The sequence below is a fragment of the Globicephala melas genome, chromosome 7, assembly GCF_963455315.2.
Source record: "Globicephala melas chromosome 7, mGloMel1.2, whole genome shotgun sequence".
Taxonomy (NCBI): Eukaryota; Metazoa; Chordata; class Mammalia; order Artiodactyla; family Delphinidae; genus Globicephala; species Globicephala melas.
This window is the reverse complement of record NC_083320.1, coordinates 61,912,087-61,936,152: the sequence shown is the minus strand read 5'-3', so window position 1 is coordinate 61,936,152 and position 24,066 is coordinate 61,912,087. Positions and strand designations below refer to the sequence as shown.

Sequence of the window (24,066 nt, the reverse complement as noted above, 5' to 3'; positions counted from 1 at the left end):
ACTTGCATACTCAAGGACAGGGATGGTGTGCAGATGAAGTATTAGAATGCCTAACTCTCTGAGTCTAAGGATATTCAGCAAACAAGAGGTTTCTTAAGTGTAGTATTGGTGAATTAAAAGTTTTAAAGACCAGACAGAGGTACTCTGCTTTCCATATTACTGATTGCTGGGTTGTGTTCTTTTATAGCCCTAAGATTAGTAGGATAGTACTAAATGCTGCGAACAGTTATCCAGTGTTTACATCATGCTACACATTTTTGTGCTTTGCATATATAATCTCATTTAATCATCACCATAACTGTATAAACTAGGTACCATTGTTGTCTCAATTTTTACATATGAGGAACATGAGGCTTAGAAAAGTTAATTAACATATTCTTTAGGGGCACACAGCTGTGAAGGAGTAGAGCTGATCTGAATCCAAATCTTTCTGATTCCAGAACCTAAGGAAGCATAGAGTAATAGCGAAAAACTTAGGCTTCGGAATCAGAAAGATTTGGAGAGATTTGAGGAATTTCTGGAAAATCTGGTTGATTTTTTTCCCCTTCTTATTTGCTCTCATTTTTATGGTTCATTAGTTCACTAACTTGTAATATTACAGTTGATTATGTCATCTGTGTTTCATTTCTGTATAAGAGTTTTAAAATGGAAGTATCTTTTTCTGTATTCTCACTTTTAATCCTTTTACAACATAAAATTATATGTCTAATGATATAGGTTTCTCATATACACTTTTGTCTATAATCCTCATGAAAATTATTTCATTTTCTTTAAATTTCACTGTGTTGATAGTCACTTTGGTTTAAAAAAAAAAGGGAAAATTAGGCCTATTAAGTCTAACCCACCCATTTCCCCTTATTATCCATGGAATTAATAGTAGTGTACACTTTTTATAATCTGGATTTTAAAGATTACCTAAAAACTTTGAGATAGAGATAATTATGTATTTTAAAATATTAAGCATTTAACAGATACTTGTCACAATGATGATATTAAACCCCACATTAAAAAACTGTGGTTGGGACTTCCCTGGTGACACAGTGGTTAAGAATGCAGGCGACACGGGTTTGAGCCCTGGTCCAGGACAATCCCACATGCCGTGGAGCAACTAAGCCCATGCGCCACAACTACTGAGCCTGCGCTCTAGAGCCCGTGAGCCACAACTACTGAAGCCCACGTGCCTAGAGCCCATGCTCTGCAACAAGAGAAGCCAACGCAGTGAGAAGCCTGCACACTTCAAAGTAGCCCCTGCTTGCCGCAACTAGAGAAAGCCCATGTGCAGCAATGAAGATCCAACACACAGCCAAAAATAAATAAATAAATAAGTTTATTTTTAAAAAAACACCAAAACTGTGGTTGACTTCTCTACAGTGGGGTGTATCCATTCATTCATTCATTCATTCAGAATATGTGCTTACTGTGTGCCAGGAAAGATCCATTCCTGTGTCCTGAGATGATTGTTATTATCTTAGTAGCCAACAAGCTCCAGGTTATTGTTTTTATAAATTTTTCCTGATTATGAAATTGTAGTTATTGTACAATGTTTAAAATGTACAAAAATGTTGAGAAAGAAAATGAAACAATCTAAAATCTCATAACCTACCTGCTATATATAGTTTGTTACAATTCAATGAACTCATGAACCATAAAAATGAAACATAATGTCTCATAAAAATGAGAGACATTTCTTTGCAGTCTTTTTCTCTGTGTGTGTGTGTATATATATATACACACACACGCAGAAATGCCATGTGTAAAATAGATAGCTAGTGGAACATGCTGTAAAGCACAGGAAGCTCGGCTCGGTGCTCTGTGACAACCTAGATGGGTGGGATGTGGGGGAGAGGTGGGAGGGAGGTCCAAGAGGGAGGGGATATGGGTGTACATGGAGCTGATTCACTTCACTGTACAGCAGAAACTAACACAGCATTGTAAAGCAGTTACACTCCAGTAGTAAATAAATACATAAATACATACATAAATAAAAATGGAAAAAAAAGCTGTTTGAATCATATTGTATCAGTTTTAGAATCTGCTTTTTAAAAATAACACCAACCAAATTCCCACATCATTAAAAATTCTTTAAACGATACACCTAATTTATTTATTTACTCCCAATTTAATTTACAGACGTACAAAAGCTACCACTTGTGTAATCAGTGGAAAACCATTTCTGTGGGAATTTGAATAATAGGTGAGGAAATGGTGTCCCCTCGATTTTTTTTCTTTTTAAGAACTTTGGTCATGTAAAGAAGAGATGCCAGAGAGACTTAAGAGACAAGAAATACTAGGATTCATGGCATTAATGGAAGGTTACCTTTGGAGAGAAAGACAAGTGTATTAAAGAGATATTTGTAGAGAATAGAGCCATTCAAAGAGCTGTCATCTTCTGCCAGTTATTTAAGCTTCACAGCAGCAGAGATTGGTTTACTCACATATGTGTCCAGTGCCTGGCATACAGTTAAGTAATCACTATATATTTGTTGAGTGATGAAGCCTAATAAAAGATTTGAGCAATTCTTGTTTATCCCAAGTCTAGTCTGAAGTGTAGCTTCAGAATTTAACCAATTCTGGAAGCTTAAGATTAACTTTTTTCTGACATTAAAAATTAAACCTATGACCAAAAATTGAAGCTTCTAAAGGAATTTTAAAAATGCTTTTAGAGTGAAAAGAGCTGCTTTATAATATATTCTATGTGTTTTATAGTACTATACATTCCTTAGATTTACTATTTTATCTTTTATAGTGTATTTTAAGTTCTGCTTTGGTTATTATTTTTCTTTGAAACTTTGAAACAAAGATTTTATTTGAATTTTAGTCATAAAGTTGAAACAACTTTTAACAAGAGATATTGACCATGGCTTTTCAATGTAACTTACTTGTGAATTGTTTTTTTTATAACATGAATATTCTTTAGTATGAAGTTTGTCATAGCAAGTGTCCTAAGTGCCACCCCATTTGTAGTGAAACTAATTCTCTTAAGCTCCGTTTAATTCTGTTTGATTTCTGTAATCTAAGAGATCAGAAAGTTAATCATAATCAAGTTAATATATCCTAAGACCTAATAAATTTTCTATGTAGTTTTTTCATATTAGGCGGAGTCAAGGAAATATGTGAACCTAAAAGGTTTTATTTTTAGGCCAAAAATATGGCTCTAACTTTTTCTTCTGAGATTTCTCAGTTGCTTATGAAAGTTGATTTCTGTTCCATAGACATATATGTGAAATATAAAATGAATTAGAAGGAAGATACAATACTGTCTAAAGTGATTATGCACTTTTCTTTTAGGCTGGGAAATGAGGAGCAACAGCCTGAGGTTCCAATTCTTTATCATGATGTTACATCCCTTTTGCTTATCCAGATCTTAATGATGCCACAACCCTTACGCAAAGGTATGTCTTTATAATTTAGATTCTTAGATTATATTGTATATATAATGAATATTCTAAAAATTATAGGCATAAATATAGCATTCAGTCTGATGGAAATGTTCTGAGGTAAATAGCATTGTAATCATATATATCTAAAGAAGATGACAGTGAAATAGTTTTTTTCCCTTGTAGGTCTATTTTTAGATTTATAGTCAATAAGGTAAAGACATGGGGAAATCACTCTTTGTTTTTAAAAAATTAAAATGATACAAAATGTGAAAAATAGAGCAAACTGTCAGCCCTAATGCCTCTACCTTATCTCCATGCATACATACATATTTTGATATAGTAGTATCATAGTTATTCAAAATGTGATGACCCATTATTTTTAATTAGTGTTAGTATCATACCAGTATGATATTAACAGAATTAATATTACATTAGAAACACTTTAACTATTGTTCCACAGTTGTATGAGTTCTGTGAGTTCTTCATATATTTTGGTTATTAACCTCTTATTGGATACATTGTTTGCAAATATCTTCTTCCATTCAGTAGGCTACCTTTTTTGTTTTGTTAATTTTTCATGGTAATTTTAGGAAAAGAATAAAGTGTCTGATACTGCCTTCAGATTATGTCCTATTTACTTGTATGATTTTTCACATTTGGGTTTTATTATTTTATATGTACTCTATCTTGTCCTAAAAGAAACTTGGAGCATTTTATGTCACCTTAACTCTAAGGTGACATAGAGTTAAGGTGACAAAAGAAAACTTCCAGAAAACTGGAAAAGAAACTTTTGCAGACATCTCAATCCTCTTTGTCTTCTTGTTTATCACCTGCACTAAGCCTGGTACTTGTAAGCAAGCCAGTAAATAAATGTATGTTGAATAACTGTATCTCTGCAGGAGATTATAGATTCCCTGGATTAGTTTTGCAAAACACAGCACAAATACTGTTGCATAGAGTGCATACTCACTAAATATTTAATTGTCTGATTTTTGAAAATTTCTTGTGTTTTCATGCCTTACCCACTGAAGAAAATCTGGTTTACTTAGATTTTGTTTATATCATTCCAGAGTCAAGCTGTTGTCTCAGCTTGGCATCAGTATCCTTTGAACTATATTCCTGTTTTAGGATATTTATTTTGATGAAAAATCAGAAATATGGATAAAGATTTACATGTGATATCTATTTAAAAAGTTGTTTAATTTCATGAGTTATAATGTTGCAAATTTTTAACAATGTTGAATTGCATGCTAACAACAAAATGATGACTTCATCTTCTGAAATAGTGTGATGAGATAGATGTGGCATCTACCTAGTTCAGTCCTTACAGCAATTTAGAATATGAAGTAAAGAAATAATTTTCATTTGTGATTCTGAGGAGAAATTCACATTTTAAAGAGCCTCAGGCCAACATTTCTACCTTACCAGACTCTTTATCGTATGTGATCAGTAGGGGCAAGCTTTTATTATAGGGCCCTTGAAAGTGCCTTGTCTCCCTACACCCTTCCTTTTTCCTATCATGCAGTAGCACTATAAAACTTAAAATCTGTACCATTGTTTAAAGTCTGTGTGCCTTTAAGGCATTTAAAATAAATATTGATCTTCCTTTGTTTACCCTCAGGTAGGTTGATTGTGATTTTTGGTTTTTTTAAAAAACAGATTGAGAGTAGATATCCAATTCCTTTTTCTCCTTTTTAAATTTTGGTAATTACATGTGAAGGGATTTGCTCTCTGTTGTAACCTTGGAAGACAGCAACCTGTTGACTTAGTATACACCTCAAATGAGTGATTCCTTGTTTTTTCCCTAAGTCCCTAAAATGCATTGATTTCACACATGGCAAGTATTCAGTAAATAAATATTACTTAAATGAATGAGTGAATGTGAGAACTTAAGCTTAATCTGTGACTTTAAACTTCCAGTTTAAATATTTTTAAAATGATGATAATCAAGGCAAAGTAACAAAAAAAAGTTAGTAGTTTGCTACAACAAAAAGCTAAAATTATGCTTAAAAAGTCGTCATTTTTTAATGCATCATTTCTTTTTAATTAAAAATTAATTTATGTAGTTTATAATGAGAAGAAACTAAATGTGAGTGGTATTTCTAGGCCATGTAAATGACTTACTGGTTAAAATCATTTTGTTTTGTGCTTAGTAGACAAATTCTCTAATTTTTAGCATTCTATTAAAACATTTAATCGTCATGAAATACTCTTTTTTTAATTTTGATACCGTCCTTTCTTGGTTTTCCTTGTATCTCTTTTTCTGCTCATTTTCAAGGCTCCTTTTCATTCACCTCTTCCTCTTCCCATTCTTTGAGTTGTTGCTTGGTTCCTGACCCCTTCTCAATTTTACCTTCTTTCCTATAGCATCATCTGTACCTATCCTTTGATGATTCCCACATATTCTAGCTCCAGTCTACAGCTCCGTGGTGAGCTGCAGATTTCTACACATGCCTCAAACTCAACATATATAACATTAATTCATTTTCTTCCCATCCAAACTTGCTCTCTTCCTGTTTTCCATTTTAGTCAATACTACTACTAGTTACTCTTTGTAGAATGAGAGTCTACCATTATTTTCTACCTCCAAAAAGCTCTACCAAATGCTGTAATTTCTGTCATCTAAATACTTCTCTAATTCGACCCATTCTTTCCATCAGGCCATCTAATTTGACATACGCTAGAGTACTTTTGCTATCTGCTAATAGGTGTTCTTGCCTCTAGTCTTGTTTTAGTCCCTTTCTCCTAAGAAGCAGCAGTGAATATTTTAAAATTCAAATCTAATATTATCCCTATCCTGCTTAAAATTACTTCTCATTGCCCAGTCTAGATTCTATAAATCAAATGCTTATAGATATCAAATAAGTAACGTAAATAGTAATATTAATAACAACAGATATTTACTGATTGCCATTGCCAATCACTATTTTAAGCATTTAACTTAATCCCTTTAAAGCAGGTGATATTATCCTCATTTAACAGATGAAAAAATAGAAACAGAGTGTTTAACTAACTTGCCTAAGATCAGAAGAGTCAATTTAAATCTAGACAATTTGGCTTCATAGCCTAAACTCATTCTTAACAATAATGTCTTTGGTTTGATATAAATGGGAGTTGGGGACTGTGACAAGTTAGAGAATGCATGCTTGGCCGAAGAGGACACACTTACTGTTCAGCTCCAGATACCTGTCGTCATGTAAGAATGTGGACCCAGTATTGTCAGATTTTCCTGTTTTTTAAGAGTAAGTGGAAATCTGGACTTTTACAGGAAATATCCGAGTTTTAAATGTCAGTAACTAAAGACAAAACAGGATAAAGACAAACCAAACATCTCTCCAGGCTGCATTCAGACAGGTAACCCTCAGTTTGCAACCTTTGGTCTTCGGCATAAAGATTACTTTTCTAGCTTCATCTCTCGTAGATTGCTACTTATAAGTCTAGATACATTGGACAATTTACAATTCTTCTAAGTCTTGGGCTCTTTTTGTGACCCTTGTACAAACAGCTTCCTCTGTCTGGAATCCCCCTTTCCTTGCCTCATTCCATCTTTGCCTTCCTTATTATGGCTTATTTCTCCTCGTCATTCAAGACTAACTCTCCTCGTTGGGGCAGGAGGCTTGAATTTTTTTCTATTCCCTGCCCTTAGTCTATATTAGTTCCTCCTCCTGTTTGCTCCCATCACACCCTGTACATACATACAGCCATCTGTCTCTCTTACTATCCAGACTCCAAGTCCTTATTGTCTATAACCTGGCATGCGTTAGGTGTTAAGATATTTAGAAATCCATTTCGAACTAGCTTATAAGCACAAAGAAAGAGCACTGATGGACTCACATAACCAAACTGTAGGAATTGGTAGTCTTAGGGATGACCAGAACCATGGCTTCAGATGCTGGCAGGGCTCTTGCCATCTTGGGTCTATCCCTCTCTCTGTGGATCTGCTTCATTCAGCCTTGCCTTAGACAGTCTCTGCCATAGACTAGGAGCATGACCTCTGATATTTCCAGACTCACATCTTTACACCTTCCCTTTGCCTCCAGTTAGAGAAATCCCGGATAGGTACTCTGACTGGCTCAGCTTATATCAAGTTCCCACCCCAACCCATAAACATTGGTAAGAGAAAGCATGTGTGTGTGTATGCATGTGTGCACAGGCACACTACACACTCACACACACACAGAAACACACAAATTTAAAATTAGGCAAGATTTTCCTTAGGGCATGATTTTTAAGGTGTCATCTGACTAATTTAAGAGTTAGCCAGGTTACAAGGAGGGAGTAATTCCACTTGAACAGAGACCCAGTAGAAGGATGCCAAATACTTCTTTTAAAAAGGTGAGTCTTGCTGTAATAAACAGACAGAAAAGATTGCAGGGGACAGGTAATGCTGATAAACCACTTTGCAGAAAAGAGTTAATAAAGAAGGCCTGAGTGCTATCCTTTGAAAGGCCTGCTTCCAAGGTTGGCCCTTGACTGGTATCTGGGAACTTTGATTTTGGGAGAGTTTCCACCATCCCACTGATAAGAATGGCTCTCTGTGCCTAAACTGTACAAACAATGTGTTTATGCTGAACATACCTGCTTTCTTTCTGGGAATCTAGAACTTTGGTATGTGCTAGGCAGTGGGTACCTATGTGACCTGCTCCCAATAAAAATCTTGGGCAGAATTTCTTCTTTCTTTCCTTCTTTTTTTTTTTTAACATCTTTATTGGAGTATAACTGCTTTACAATGGTGTGTTAGTTTCTGCTTTATAACAAAGTGAATCAGTTATACATATACATATATCCCCATATCTCTTCCCTTTTGCGTCTCCCTCCCTCCCACCCTCCCTATCCCGCCCCTCTAGGTGATACCAAAGCACCTAGCTGATCTCCCTGTGCCATGCGGCTGCTTCCCACTAGCTAGCTATTTTACGTTTGGTAGTGTATATATGTCCATGCCACTCTCTCACTTTGTCCCAGCTTACCCTTCCCCCTCCCCATATCCTCAAGTCCATTCTCTAGTAGGTCTGTGTCTTTATTCCTGTCTTTCCCCTAGGTTCTTCATGACATTTTTTTCCCCTAAATTCCATATATATGTGTTAGCATATGGTATTTGTCTTTCTCTTTCTGACTTACTTCACTCTGTATGACAGACTGTAGGTCCATCCACCTCATGACAAATAGCTCAATTTTATTTCTTTTCATGGCTGAGTAATATTCCATTGTATATATGTGCCACATCTTCTTTATCCATTCATCTAATGATGGACACTTCGGTTGTTTCCATGTCCTGGCTATTGTAAATAGAGCTGCAGTGAACATTTTGGTACATGACCCTTTTTGAATTATGGTTTTCTCAGGGTATATGCCCAGTAGTGGGATTGCTGGGTCATATGGTATTTCTATTTGTAGTTTTTTAAGGAACCTGCATACTGTTCTCCATAGTGGCTGTACCAATTCACATTCCCACCAACAGTGCAAGAGGGTTCCCTTTTCTCCACACCCTCTCCAGCATTTATTGTTTCGAGGTTTTTTTTGTTTTTTGTTTTTTGTTTTTTTACCAGTTTCTCTGTTTCGAGATTTTTTGATGATGGCCATTCTGACTGGTGTGAGATGATATCTCATTGTAGTTTTGATTTGCATTTCTCTAATGATTAATGATGTTGAGCATTCTTTCATGTGTTTGTTGGCAGTCTGTATATCTTCTCTGGAGAAATGTCTGTTTAGGTCTTCTGCCCATTTTTGGATTGGGTTGTTTGTTTTTTTGGTATTGAGCTGCATGAGCTGCTTGTAAATATTGGAGATGAATCCTTTGTCAGTTGCTTCATTTGCAAATATTTTCTCCCATTCTGAGGGTTGTCTTTTGGTCTTGTTTATGGTTTCCTTTGCTGTGCAAAAGCTTTGAAGTTTCATTAGGTCCCATTTGTTTATTTTTGTTTTTATTTCCATTTCTTTAGGAGGTGGGTCAAAAAGGATCATGCTGTGATTTATGTCGTAGAGTATTCTGCCTATGTTTTCCTCTAAGAGTTTGATAGTTTCTGGCCTTACATTTAGGTCTTTAATCCATTTTGAGCTTATTTTTGTGTATGGAGTTAGGGAGTGATCTAATCTCATACTTTTACATGTACCTGTTTAGTTTTCCCAGCACCACTTATTGAAGAGGCTGTCCTTTCTCCACTGTACATTCCTGCCTCCTTTATCAAAGATAAGGTGACCATATGTGCATTGGTTTATCTCTGGGCTTTCTATCCTGTTCCATTGATCTATATTTCTGTTTTTGTGCCAGTACCATACTCTCTTGATTACTGTAGCTTTGTAGTATAGTCTGAAGTCACGGAGCCTGATTCCTCCAGCTCCGTTTTTCATTCTCAAGATTGCTTTGGCTATTTGGGGTCTTTTGTGTTTCCATACAAATTGTGAAATTTTTTGTTCTAGTTCTGTGAAAAATGCCAGTGGTAGTTTGATAGGGATTGCGTTGAATCTGTAGATTGCTTTGGGTAGTAGAGTCATTTTCACAATGTTGATTCTTCCAATCCAAGAACATGGTATATCTCTCCATCTTTTTGTATCATCTTTAATTTCTTTCATCAGTGTCTTATAATTTTCTGCATACAGGTCTATTGTCTCCTTAGGTAGGTTTATTCCTAGATATTTTATTCTTTTTGTTGCAGTGGTAAATGGGAGTGTTTTCTTGATTTCACTTTCAGATTTTTCATCATTAGTGTATAGGAATGCCAGAGATTTCTGTGCATTAATTTTGTATCCTGCTACTTTACCAAATTCATTGATTAGCTCTAGTAGTTTACTGGTAGATTCTTTAGGATTCTCTATGTATAGTATCATGTCATTTGCAAACAGTGACAGCTTTACTTCTTCTTTTCCGATTTGGATTCCTTTTATTTCCTTTTCTTCTCTGATTGCTGTGGCTAAAACTTCCAAAACTATGTTGAATAAGAGTGGTGAGAGTGGGCAACCTTGTCTTGTTCCTGATCTTAGTGGAAATGCTTTCAGTTTTTCACCATTGAGGACGATATTGGCTGTGAGTTTGTCATATATGGCCTTTGTTGTGTTGAGGTAGGTTCCCTCTGTGCCTACTTTCTGGAGACTTTTTATCATAAATGGGTGTGGAATTTTGTTGAAAGATTTTCCTGCATCTATTGCGATTATCATATGGTTTTCATCCTTCAATTTGTTAATATGGTGTATCACATTGATTGATTTGTGTATATTGAAGAATCCTTGCATTCCTGGGATAAACCCCACTTGATCATGGTGTATGATCCTTTTAATGTGCTGTTGGATTCTGTTTGCTAGTATTTTGTTGAGGATTTTTGCATCTATGTTCATCAGTGATATTGGCCTGTAGTTTTCTTTCTTTGTGACATCTTTGTCTGGTTTTGGTATCAGGGTGATGGTAGCCTCATAGAATGAGTTTGGGAGTATTCCTCCCTCTGCTATATTTTGGAAGAGATTGAGAAGGATAGATGTTAGCTCTTCTCTAAATGTTTGATAGAATTCGCCTGTGAAGCCATTTGGTCCTGGGCTTTTGTTTTTTGGAAGATTTTTAATCACAGTTTCAATTTCAGTGCTTGTGATTGCTCTGTTCATATTTTCTATTTCTTCCTGATTCAGTCTTAGCAGGTTGTGCATTTCTAAGAATTCATCCATTTCTTCCAGGTTGTCCATTTTATTGGCATAGAGTTGCTTGTAGTAATCTCTCATGATCTTTTGTATTTCTGTAGTGTCAGTTGTTACTTCTCCTTTTTCATTTCTAATTCTATTGATTTGAGTCTTCTCCCTTTTTTACTTGATGAGTCTGGCTAACGGTGTATCAATTTTGTTTATCTTCTCAAAGAACCAGCTTTTAGTTTTATTGATCTTTGCTATCATTTCCTTCATTTCTTTTTCATTTATTTCTGATCTGATCTTTATGATTTCTTTCCTTCTGCTAACTTTGGATTTTTTTTAGTCTTCTTTCTCTAATTGCTTTAGGTGTAAGTTTAGGTTGTTTATTTGAGATGTTTCCTGTTTCTTAAGGTAGGATTGTATTGCTATAAACTTCCCTCTTAGAACTGCTTTTGCTGCATCCCATAGGTTTTGGGTCATCATGTCTCCATTGTCATTTGTTTCTAGGTATTTTTTGATTTCCTCTTTGATTTCTTCAGTAATCACTTCGTTATTATTATTTTTTTTTTTTTTTAAATCACAACCACATTTTTTTTTAATTTATTTTATTTATTTTTGGCTGTGTTGGGTCTTCGTTGCTGTGTGCGGGCTTTCTCTACTTGTGGCTCGCGGGCTCTAGAGCGCAGGCTCAGCAGCTGTGTCTCACGGGCTCAACTGCTCCGCGGCATGTGGGATCCTCCCGAACCAGGACTTGAACCCGTGCCCCCTGCATTGGCAGGCGGACTCCCAACCACTGCGCCACCAGGGAAGTCCCCGTTATTATTTTTTTATTTATTTTTTTTAATGGTACGCGGGCCTCTAATTGTTGTGGCCTCTCATGTTGTGGAGCATAGGCTCCAGACGCGCAGGCTCAACCACCGTGGCTCACGGACTCAGCCACTCCGTGGCATGTGGGATCTTCCCGGACCGTGGCTCGAACCCGTGTCCCCTGCCTTGGCAGGCGGACTCTCAACCACTCTGCCACCAGGGAAGCCCCACTTCGTTATTAAGTAGTGTATTGTTTAGCCTCCATGTGTTTGTATTTTTTACAGATCTTTTCCTGTAATTGATATCTAGTCTCATAGTGTTGTGGTCGGAAAAGTTACTTGATACAATTTCAGTTTTCTTAAATTTACCAAGGCTTGATTTGTGACCCAAGATGTGATCTATCCTGGAGAATGTTCCATGAGCACTTTAGAAAAATTTGTATTCTATTGTTTTTGACTGGAATGTCCTATAAATATCAATTAAGTGCATCTTGTGTAATGTATCATTTAAAGCTTGTGTTTCCTTATTTATTTTCATTTTGGATGATCTGTCCATTGGTGAATGTCGGGTGTTAAAGTCCCCTACTATGAATGTGTTAGTGTCGATTTCCCCTTTTATGGCTGTTAGTATTTGCCTTATGTATTGAGGTGCTCCTATGTTGGGTGCATAAATATATACAGTTGTTATATCTTCTTCTTGGATTGATCCCCTGATCATTATGTAGTGTCCTTCTTTGTTTCTTCTAATAGTTTTTATTTTAAAGTCAATTTTGTCTGATATGAGAATTGCTACTCCAACTTTCTTTTGGTTTCCATTTGCATGGAATATCTTTTTCCATCCCCTCACTTTCAGTCTGTATGTGTCTCTAGGTCTGAAGTGGGTCTCTTGTAGACAGCATATATATGGGTCTTGTTTTTGTATCCATTCATCCAGTCTGTGTCTTTTGGTGGGAGCATTTAATCCATTTACATTTAAGTTAATTATCGATATGTATGTTCCTATTCCCATTTTCTTAATTGTTTTGGGTTTGTTATTATAGGTCTTTTCCTTCTCTTGTGTTTCTTGCCTAGAGAAGATCCTTTAGCATTTGTTGTAAAGCTGGTTTGGTGGTGCTGAACTCTCTCAGCTTTTGCTTGTCTGTAAAGGTTTTAATTTCTCCATCAAATCTGAATGAGATCCTTGCTGGGCAGAGTAATCTTGGTTGTAGGTTTTTCCCTTTCACCACTTTAAATATGTCCTGCCAGTCCCTTCTGGTTTGCAGAGTTTCTGCTGAAAGATCAGCTGTTAACCTTATGGGGATTCCCTTGTGTGTTATTTGTTTTTCCCTTGCTGCTTTTAATATGTTTTCTTTGTATTTAATTTTTGACAGTTTGATTAGTATGTGTCTTGGCGTGTTTCTCCTTGGATTTATCCTGTATGGGACTCTCTGTGCTTCCTGGACTTGATTAAGTATTTCCTTTCCCATATTAGGGAAGTTTTCAACTATAATCTCTTCAAATATTTTCTCCATCCCTTTCTTTTTCTCTTCTTCTTCTGGAAGCCCTATAATTCGAATGTTGGTGCGTTTAATGTTGTCCCATAGGTCTCTGAGACTGTCCTCAATTCTTTTTATTCTTTTTTCTTTATTCTGCTCTGCAGTAGTTATTTTCACTATTTTATCTTCCAGGTCACTTATCTGTTCTTCTGCCTCAGTTATTCTGCTATTGATCCCTTCTAGAGTATTTTTAATTTCATTTATTGTGTTGTTCATTGTTGCTTGTTTCATCTTTAGTTCTTCTAGGTCCTTGTTAAATGTTTCTTGCATTTTCTCTATTCTATTTCCAAGATTTTGGATATCTTTACTATCATTATTCTGAATTCTTTTTCATGTAGACTGCCTATTTCCTCTTCATTTGTTAGGTCTGGTGGGTTTTTATCTTACTCCTTCATCTGCTGTGTGTTTTTCTGTCTTCTCATTTTGCTTATCTTACTGTGTTTGGGGTCTCCTTTTTGCAGGCTGCAGGTTCGTAGTTCCCGTTGTTTTTGGTGTCTGTCCCCAGTGGCTAAAGTTGGTTTAGTGGGTTGTGTAGGCTTCCTGGTGGAGGGGACTAGTACGTGTGTTCTGGTGGATGAGGCTGGATCTTGTCTTTCTGGTGGGCAGGTCCACGTCTGGTGGTGTGTTTTGGGGTGTCTGTGGACTTATTATGATTTTAGGCAGCCTCTCTGCTAATGGGTGGGGTTGTGTTCCTGTCTTGCTAGTTGTTTGGCATAGGGTGTCCAGCACTGTAGCTTGCTGGTCGTTGAGTGAAGCTGGGTGTTGGTGTTGAGATGGAGATCTCTGGGAGTTTTTCGCCATTTGATATTACGTGGAACTGGGAGGTCTCTTGTGGACCAGTGTCCTGAAGTTGGCTCTCCCACCTCAGAGGCACAGCACTGACTCCTGGCTGCAGCACCAAGAGCCTTTCATCCACACGGCTCAGAATAAAAGGGAGAAAAAGTAGAAAGAAAGGAAGGAAGGAAGGAAGGAAGGAGAAAATAAAGTATGGTAAAATAAAATAAAGTTATTAAAATAAAAAAATAATTATTAAGAAAAAAATTTAAAAAACAAAAAACGGACGGATAGAACCCTAGGACAAACGGTGAAAACAAAGCTATACAGACAAAATCTCACACAGAAGCATACACATACACACTCACAACAAGAGGAAAAGGGGAAAAAATAATAAATCTTGCTCTCAAAGTCCACCTCCTCAATTTGGGATGATTCGTTGTCTATTCAGGTATTCCACAGAGGCAGGGTACATCAAGTTGATTGTGGAGATTTAGTCCACTGCTCCTGAGGCTGCTGGGAGAGATTTCCCTTTCTCTTCTTTGTTCTCACAGCCCCCAGGGGCTCAGCTTTGGATTTGGCCCCGCCTCTGCATGTAGGTCACCGGAGGGCGTCTGTTCTTCGCTCAGACAGAACGGGGTTAAAGGATCCCCTGACTTGGGGGCTCTGGCTCACTTAGGCCGGGGGGAGGTAGGGTACGGATGCAGGGCGAGCCTGCGGCGGCAGAGGCCGGCATGACCCTGAGGCGCGCCATGCGTTCTCCCGGGGAAGTTGTCCCTGGATCCTGGGACCCTGGCAGTGTCGGGCTGCACAGGCTCCCCGTAAGGGAGTTGTGGAGAGTGAGCTGTGCTCACACACAGGCTTCTTGGTGGTGGCAGCAGCAGCCTTAGCCTCGTGCCCATCTCTGGGGTCCGCGGTGTTAGCCGCGCCTCGGTGTTAGCCTCGCGCCCGTCTCTGGAGCTCCTTTAAGCAGCGCTTTTAATCCCCTCTCCTCGCGCACCAGGAAACTAAGAGGGAAGAAAAAGTCTCTTGCCTTTTTGGCAGGTCCAGACTTTTTCCCGGACTCCCTCCCGGCTAGCCGTGGTGCACTAACCTCTTCTGGCTGTGTTCACGCCGCCAGTCCTCTCCCTGCGCTCCGACAGAAGCCAGAGCCTCAGCTCCCAGCCCCGCCCGCCCCGGCGGGTGAGCAGACAAGCCTCTCGGGCTGGTGAGTGCTGGTCGGCCACGATTCTCTGTGCGGGAATCTCTCCGCTTTGCCCTCTGCACCCCTGTTGCTATGCTCTCCTCCGCTGCTCTGAAGCTCCCCTGCTCCACCACCCGCAGTCTCCGTTGGGCAGTTTCTTAACGAGCTTCCCTGGTATATATTTAACATGTACTGTCACAACACATTGCTGGGGGAATTAAGCACATTCTGTGTGACTCTGCAGGGAGAGGACTCTTGAAAGTTTCCTCTGGACTTAACCCAATATGCCTGTTCCTTTTGCTCTTTTACTTTGTTTTTTTGTTTTTTTTTGCTGTAATAAATCATAGGACTATATGCTGAGTCTTGTGAGTCTTCCTAGTGAATCATCAAATCCGGAAGTGGTCTTGGGAACCCCCCAACACAACTGTTTAGGCTGGAATTTATAGGTGTAGGCAAGAAACGATGGAAGCATGGTCCGGGGTGTTGGAACTGACTTGAATGATATTTTAAAAACATTGATAGGATTTGGTGATTGTTTTAATGTAGGGAGAAAGAGACAGGAAAGTATCAAGGATGTCTACAAGTTTCTGAATTTAGCAACTGATTAAGTGGTGGCAACTATTTACTAGGGGAGTAGCATGATATAATAGAAGGGATAACTGAACTGTGTGGATTCAAGTTCAGACGTGGGTGCTTATTAGCTTTGTTGTCACAGGCACATCTTTTGAAACTCAATTGTCCAACTGAGACTGTTAACGAGGATTGAAAGGAGACATTTGAAGAAATTTTCTAAGTTATTAGCTGTATATAAACGTTAATTATGATGACTAAGCTACCATTTATTAAGTACCTAATATGTGCAAGGCATTTTACGTATTGTTACTACTGTTTTGCACTGTTATAGTTTTCATTGAGTTTTAAAATTCAATTAGAGTACTTAAAATATTGGGATTTTTTTTTTTTTACTTTAGAAGTTCTATATTGTATTGTATTATTTTTTATAAGATATATATCAAATTAGAAGCAGATAAAGTGTTGGTTTTAAACACTCAGACTCCCAGACATTGTTATTAAGCACATGATGCCCAGTAAGGGGATTTGCCAAGGGTACACAGTTATTCTGAGGTTGAAACAGAGCACACTTTTCATTCTGCTAAAAGCCTCTTATTGGCATATTGTGTAGATGAATAAAGGGAATTTGATTTCATAATTTCAGATCTGTTGGGCAGAAAATATAATACCACATTGTTATTTTATTACTTAAGTGTTGAACAAAAACCAGTTACACATGCAAGGAAAGTCATGTATTTGTGAAATTATCTTGAGTACAAAATTTCTAGATTCCAAAGAAATAATGATCTTCTCTTTCTCTTGTAGACCATTTCACCTGCATTGTGAAGGTGCTTTTTACCCTATTGTACACGCAAGGTCTTGTGGCACTTTCAGTTAAATGCAATGAGGACGATAGGTCAGCCTGGAAACACACGGGAGCTCTCAAAAAGGTTAGTGTCTTGTCTGAATTTGTTATTTAGTAGTTAGGTGAATTTATTTAAGTTGGTGATATGAATGAATGAGATTAGACGTTTGAAAGGCAAAACGAGTTATTTTTAATAATTTTAAAAATAGATTTATTTATTTTTGGTTGCGTTGGGTCTTCGTTGTGGCGAGCGGGGGCTACTCTTCATTGCGGTGTGTGGGCTTCTCAATGTAGTGGCTTCTCGTTGTGGAGCACAGGCTCTAGGTGCACAGGCTTCAGTAGTTGTGGCTCATGGGCTCAGTAGTTGTGGCTCTCGGGCTCTAGAGCATGGGCTCAGTAGTTGTGGTGCACGGGCTTAGTTGCTCTGCGGCATGTGGGATCTTCCCGGACCAGGGCTCGAACCTGTGTCCCCTGCATTGGCAGACGGATTCGTAGCCACTGCACCACCAGGGAAGTCCACAAAATGAGTTATTAACAGTATTTTAATTGGAAATGGAGCACCTTCAGGCTATAAAAGTTAAAAATGTTTTCCTTGCACAATGAGGTCTTCTGTATCTATCTCTAAATGTTGACCTTTTCCCCTTTGTATCTGGACAGTTTTGTTTTTGCTGCAAGCCTTAAACTTAAAGAAGTTATAAAAATTGTATCAACACAATTAGCAAGTAATAAAATGTATGTAGGCTTACCTGTTTTACTTATCTGTCATCTTTTCCTTGCCTCATCCCCAATCACAATCCAAGATTGCTTTTGACTCACCACTTCTAGATTTAAAAATCCTGGCCTTTTCTTAGTTATACCTCTTTAAAAACTACTTTTTTCCCATGTTTAAAAATATATAGATATATAAGTTCTTAGTAAATTTAAAGGCATTCTCTTTCAGTTAAAATTACATGAACAATTTAGAAAAATTCTGCAAGTTTAGTTAAATGTAAGTATTTTCAGTGGCTTGAAAACAAATGGGACACTATGGAACCAAAGTATCCTATGTATACCAAAGTATACTTTGGAGCCAACTGTACACTGTGGAACCAACTGAGTGAATAGTTTGGCGTAGAGATAGGTGAAATAAGAAGATTACTTCCCTGTTTATTTGGGGAAGTTGGTAGGAAAAAATAATAAGTATAGTGTAAATTGAACCTTTTCTTTGGTTTATAGACTCTTAAAGAAGTTTTAAACCTCATTGAAAAGTTTCTGTTAAAATCATATCTACTTGTATTAAAGGAGAGAAAACCAATTATAGATATTGATACATGAAATGTATTCAATATAACCTTCACTTTTTTCACTAGTCTAGTCCCAAATCATGATTATGTGTACAGAAATTTAATGTAGTATCATTATGAAGTTTGTTATATCTTAATTTAGGGATACTGGTTGTTGGCCATTGAACCTGAGTACTAGGCCAAGTTCCTGCCACTAAATAAAGATATTACTTTTTTGTTCAAGACATAAAAACTCTCTGAACCTCAGCCTTGTCATAGGTAAATGAGAAATTAAGAACATATGATTTATAAGGCCCCTCTATTTCTAAAATTCTGTTATTTGAAATAACAAAATGAATTTCTGTCTTTTCCTTCAGTGATTTTTTCCTCCTTGTTTCTAGTTGTTTTGTGGATAATTTTGCCTTCTGCAATTATCTTTCTTTTTTCTAAATATTCTTTTAGTCTCTCTGAGTGCACTCTAATCTGATATTGGGATTGTTTGTATTCAAATCAGGTGTAACAGGTTTCTATGCTGTGTCATTGTTTAAATGTTTCTTTAGTAAGTTGTCTAACCATGAAAAAGTACACATGTAAAACATTTTCTGATATAGTTTGGGTCTAAATCTATTCATCTGACTGTTCACTAAAATGACACCTACTGACAGAAAATTAGACAATTGTAAATCTATGATGGAAGGAACATGAAGTAATTTAGGTAACTTCTGTCAGTTTTCTTTCTCAATTTAATCATTGTTAGCTATTTTTAAAAATAATAAAACATTTAATATAAGGCAGATTCTTATCAGAACATAAATTAGAAATTTATAGCCATATAAATTGCTTCAGTGAATGAAAACAAAAAATTATGATATTCTGCAGGTTGGTTTGCCACATTATTAGCTTTTTCTACCATAAATCTAAACATCTAGGTATATAGGATTGTAAATAATAATATTTATGGGGGCTTCCCTGGTGGTGCAGTGGTTGAGAGTCCGCCTGCCGATGCAGGGGACACGGGTTCGTGCCCCGGTCCGGGAAGATCCCACATGCCGCGGAGCGGCTGGACCCGTGAGCCATGGCCGCTGAGCCTGCGTGTCCGGAGCCTGTGCTCCACAACGGGAGAGGCCACAAAAGTGAGAGGCCCGTGGACCGCAAATAAATAAATAAGTAAATAATAATATTTATGAATAATGAAATATCACTGTAATTTCTGTAATTATTCTGTATCATTCATTCCTCCTTTAAAAACTTTCCTTCTTCCTTTAGTTCTTCCTTCCTTTAGTTCTTCCCTCCTCTCACTCCCTTCCTTGTTTTCTTTCTTCATTGAGTCTCATTCATTTCATCCTTATAATTCCTTATCCTCAGGTATGATAATTCCAATGAAAACAGATCTAATCTGGTAAAATAAAATACATAGGTACTGTGTTATTTTCAAAGGGATTTTAGAGTTAATTTGATAATGAGGTTTAGTTGTTTGGAAAAATCATCATTATAGTTAGTATAAATTGTGATCTTTCGGTGAGTGGAATTTCTGTTAAGAGTTTTTATACCAGGATTTCTTAATCTGGGGTCCTTTCCCTTTGTTTTGTTTTGGGGAGTAGGACCATAGGATCCAGCGTATACTCAAAGGGCCTGTCACCCCAAAAAGTTTAAGAAGCACTATAATTTTTTCTTTTTTTAAATAAATTTATTTATTTATTTTTGGCTCTGTTGGGTCTTCATTGCTGCACGCAGGCTTTCTCTAGTTGCGGTGAGTGGGAACTACTCTTCATTGCAGTGCACGGGCTTCTCACTGTGGTGGCTTCTCTTGCTGCGAAGCACAGGCTCTAGGTGCGCGGGCTTCAGTAGTTGTGGCACACGGGCTCAGTAGCTGTGGCTTGTGGGCTCTAGAGCGTAGGCTCAGTAGTTGTGGCACATGGGCTTAGCTGCTCCGCAGCATGTGGGATCTTCCCAGACCAGGGCTCGAACCCATGTCCCCTGCATCAGCAGGTGGATTCTTAACCACTGTGCTACCAGAGAAGTCCCTAGAAGCACTATAGTTTAGACAAAGCATCTACCCAAAACAGCATCTGTTGCATCTCTCAACTCTTAATTCTTTTCTTTATTTAACTCACATACTTCTGCCACTTCTCCCACAGGATTCTTCTGATCATGATCCTGGGTCTTTCATCCATGAAATTTCACCCAGAAATCCTCTTCTTAAGCTTTATTTATTTAAAAAAAAAGAAAAGCTTTACTTCTTAAAGCTTATCTTCTTAGCTTTACCAAGGAGCCTACTCTTTGCTGTATTTAAATATTGCTTATATAAAATATAGTTTTCTAAGACTTCTTATGTATGAAATAAAATTATTTTCTTATCTAATACTCTTCTAATGGGAAGAGTTCTCAATACAAAACAGTGACTACTACATTATATTTGACTTTCTGATCTGATATAGTACCTCCTTTAAGTAAAAAAAAATACTTAAAATGTATCTGATAATAATAATTTAAAAAATAATTATTGCTCAATAACTTGCTTGGGTGATCTGAGTATCATTTGTTTCTTATTGGAGGATATTTTCCCCATAATTTGGAAAGTATTATACTTGAAATACTTTTCTGTTGTTATGCTCTATAAATCTTTTACTCAAAAGAGTATATTGAATTAGGCTTTTAGGCTGTCCTGTATATTTTCACAACTTTAAATATGTCACATTGATTAATAAGCAGCAAAATTGTGGTAATATTTTCTTTTGAATTGCGTATTCAAGAACTACTCTGATTAAATCAATTCTAAAAACATAACATGTTGCTATTTTGATATTCAGTGGGATATTGATTCTTGTAAATTATATGTAACCTGCAGGTCATCATATTTGGCAAGTGATCATCCTGTTGATTAATTAGGCAGGGGTGGGGTGGGTCACATGATACAAGGATAGCAGTTGCTGAGTCAGGGACTTTTTATAGTTTATTCAGGACATGATAACACTACATGGCTGCATGATATGGCAGAAAGCAGAGGAGTAATTTAAAAATAATGCAAAGAATTGATTATTAAAAGAGAGACATCCAGGCAAGTTCCAAGGTCAAAAACTCCATTACCAAAATAAATTCCATCAATTAACCACCAGGTATTATTGCTCAGAGTTTTGTTATGCAAAGGGAGACATAGAAGATATAAAGCATAGTTCCTGACATTTTGGAATTTACAGTCTAGTTGAAGAGAGCACAATAACATGTGAGAAAGAAAGACACTATCATCAAACAACAAATTCTGTGGTCCTGACTATTAGGGCCTTAAAAATTCAGGATAAACTTATATCCCATAGTGTTTACTCAGTTCTTATATTTTACTATTTAAAAAATATAGTTAGGGACTTCCCTGGTGGTGCAGTGGTTAAGAATCCTCCTGCCAGTGCAGGGGAAACGGGTTTGAGCCCTGGTCTGGGGAGATCCCACATGCCGCAGAGCAACTAAGCCCGTGCGCCACAACTACTGAGCTTGTGCCCTAGAGCCCGCGAGCCACAACTACTGAGCCCGCGAGCCACAACTACTGAAGCCCGCGCACCTAGAGCCCATGCTCCGCAACAAGAGAAGCCACCGTGATGAGAAGCCCGCACACCGCAACGAAGAGTAGCCCCCACTTGCTGCAACTAGAGAAAGCCCGCACGCAGCAACGAAGACCCAGCGCAGCCATAAATAAATAAATAAACAAACGAATGAATAAATAAATAATAAAAGATAATATAAAAAATTTAAAAATTAAAAATAATGAATAAACATCACAACAAACTTATTACTTTAAGATTATACTTTCCTGTAATTTGCAACAACTTTTAATATCTCAGTGAATATAAAAAGTGTATTTCTTTATGTGCAAAAACCTTATTGAAATAAATTTAAATTTATAAATAGCCATTTTTTTCCTTTCTTATAAAAAGTATAGTCATTAAGCTTAATTTGTAGATTGTTATTTAATGTTTTCTGTAATAAACATATGGTCCTATTTATTTATTTATTTTTATTTTTTGCGGTATGCGGGCCTCTCACTGTTGTGACCTCTCCCGTTGCGGAGCACAGGCTCCAGACGCGCAGGCTCAGTGGCCATGGCTCACGGGCCTAGCCACTCCACGGCATGTGGGATCTTCCCGGACCAGGGCACGAACCCGTGTCCCCTGCATTGGCAGGCGGACTCTCAACCACTGCACCACCAGGGAAGCCTGGTCCTATTTATTTTTACATTAAGGTGTTTTAACAAATTCTATTCAAGGAATTTGAGTAAAACTATAAAAGAAAAAACTTTGGGGTCCATGTTATGTTCATGCATGTATGATTTTATCACTGTAACGAGCATATATATACTTCTATTAGTTTTTTGCACACCACCCTATAAACACTTTTTTCTGTAGCTCAAATTTGTCATATTTACTGCCTATAAAATATTCTGGTATTGCATAATTTAGGTAACTGCTTCACCTTTTTTAAAAAAATAAATCTATTTATGTATTTATTTTTGGCTGCGTTGGGTCTTCGTTGCTGTGCGTGGGCTCTCTCTAGTTGCGGTGAGCGGGGCCTACTCTTTGTTGCGGTGAGCGGGCTTCTCATCGCAGTGGCTCCTCTTTTTGCGGAGCACGGCCTCTAGGCTCGTGGGCTTCAGTAGTTGTGGCTTGTGGGCTCTAGAGCACAGACTCAGTAGTTGTGGTGCATGGGCTTAGTTGCTCCACAGCATGTGGGATCTTCCCAGACCAGGGCTTAAGCCCATGTCCACTGCATTGGCAGGTGGATTCTTAACCAGACAAGTGCAATAATTGCTTCACTTCTGTTGGTCATTTCTAATTTTTCACTATTATAATGCTTCAGTGAATGTCATGGGCATAAAGTTCTTCTTTTCTCTTTAGATTATTTCCTTAGGAAGAATTTCCAGGAGTGAGAATTACTGGGACAAAAGATATGATATAGATATGTTCATTTACACATATATTATGTAACTTATATGCTGTCTTTTAAAGAAGTATTGGAATAGCTTTCATCACCTATCCAAATTCATTGTGAATCCAGAGGTGTACTGTTGTACACAGATTTTGAGAAAGTGAAGTTACATGCTTGAAAAGTAATGAAATCATGATTATACTTTACTCATTAAAAGGTATTCTTTCCGATGTAAATGGTTTTGTAATTTTCAGTGACTAATGGAATTAATTTTTAATTTTTTCCAGAATACATGTGATGCAGAGAAGTCTTATGAAGTCTTATTGAGCTTTGTGATAAGGGAACTATCTAAAGGAAAGTTATACCATGAAGAAGGAACACAGGAGTGTGCGACGGTATGTTCTCTATGACCAGATGTAGTGGTTATTTAAAAATTTAGATTTTCTTGCCATTATGAATATTACTGTTTGTTATGTCTATTATAGAACGAATTGTTCTGATTTTCTTTTTTAACTTTAGATTAGCCCTATTGCTTGGTCTCCTGAATCCACGGAAAAATACTTACAGGACTTCTGCTTACATTTCCTCAGAATCACCAGCCTTCTTCAGCACCACCTTTTTGGGGAAGATTTACCTAGCTGCCAGGTATAATTTGTGGTAGAGAGTAGGGAGCCTTTTTTTTTTTTTAAACAATTATCTAATTTTTAAAAATATACTGACATATAATACTTATATCTATTATATATCCAGAACTGTCATACAAGTATATGTTAGTCTAACTCAAAGGAATTAATATTTAGAATATTTACTATTATTGTTACTTTTGTGTTTGTTGACATCTACCCATTTTTATGGTAATATTACTAATATTTGACATTAGAGGAGTTTCGGATTAGATCTGTGGTAATAAACACCCAGTACTTGAACAGAAGATAGTATTCATATTAATATATTTATCACTAATCGTCATTGGCATTTAATATCCTTTTTAAAGGGTGTCATGTTATGTTGGCCAGCAAACTGGTTGTTGCATTTAGAATTGCAAAATATTCAATTTGTAGCCAATTAAAACTTGGATGAATGAATTATCACTGGTTTAATCTATTTTGTAAAACTGTGGCTCAGTGTGAGTAGGCAAGAAAGTGACAGAGTTGGAAACCAGAAGGTAAGTAAACCAAACTGTGTTT

General features: G+C 37.1%; 1 protein-coding gene across 1 annotated transcript in view; it reads left to right on the top strand.

Annotated features, from left to right (window-relative positions):
* Positions 1–24,066, top strand: part of UBR3 (ubiquitin protein ligase E3 component n-recognin 3) — a 230,774-nt gene that overhangs the window by 184,955 nt on the left and 21,753 nt on the right. Inside the window, exons 32-35 of the mRNA XM_060302279.1 lie at positions 3,289–3,392; positions 16,664–16,788; positions 23,167–23,274; positions 23,399–23,524. Of these exons, the coding sequence (XP_060158262.1) occupies positions 3,289–3,392; positions 16,664–16,788; positions 23,167–23,274; positions 23,399–23,524 (463 nt within the window). The remainder of the gene's footprint in view (positions 1–3,288; positions 3,393–16,663; positions 16,789–23,166; positions 23,275–23,398; positions 23,525–24,066) is intronic.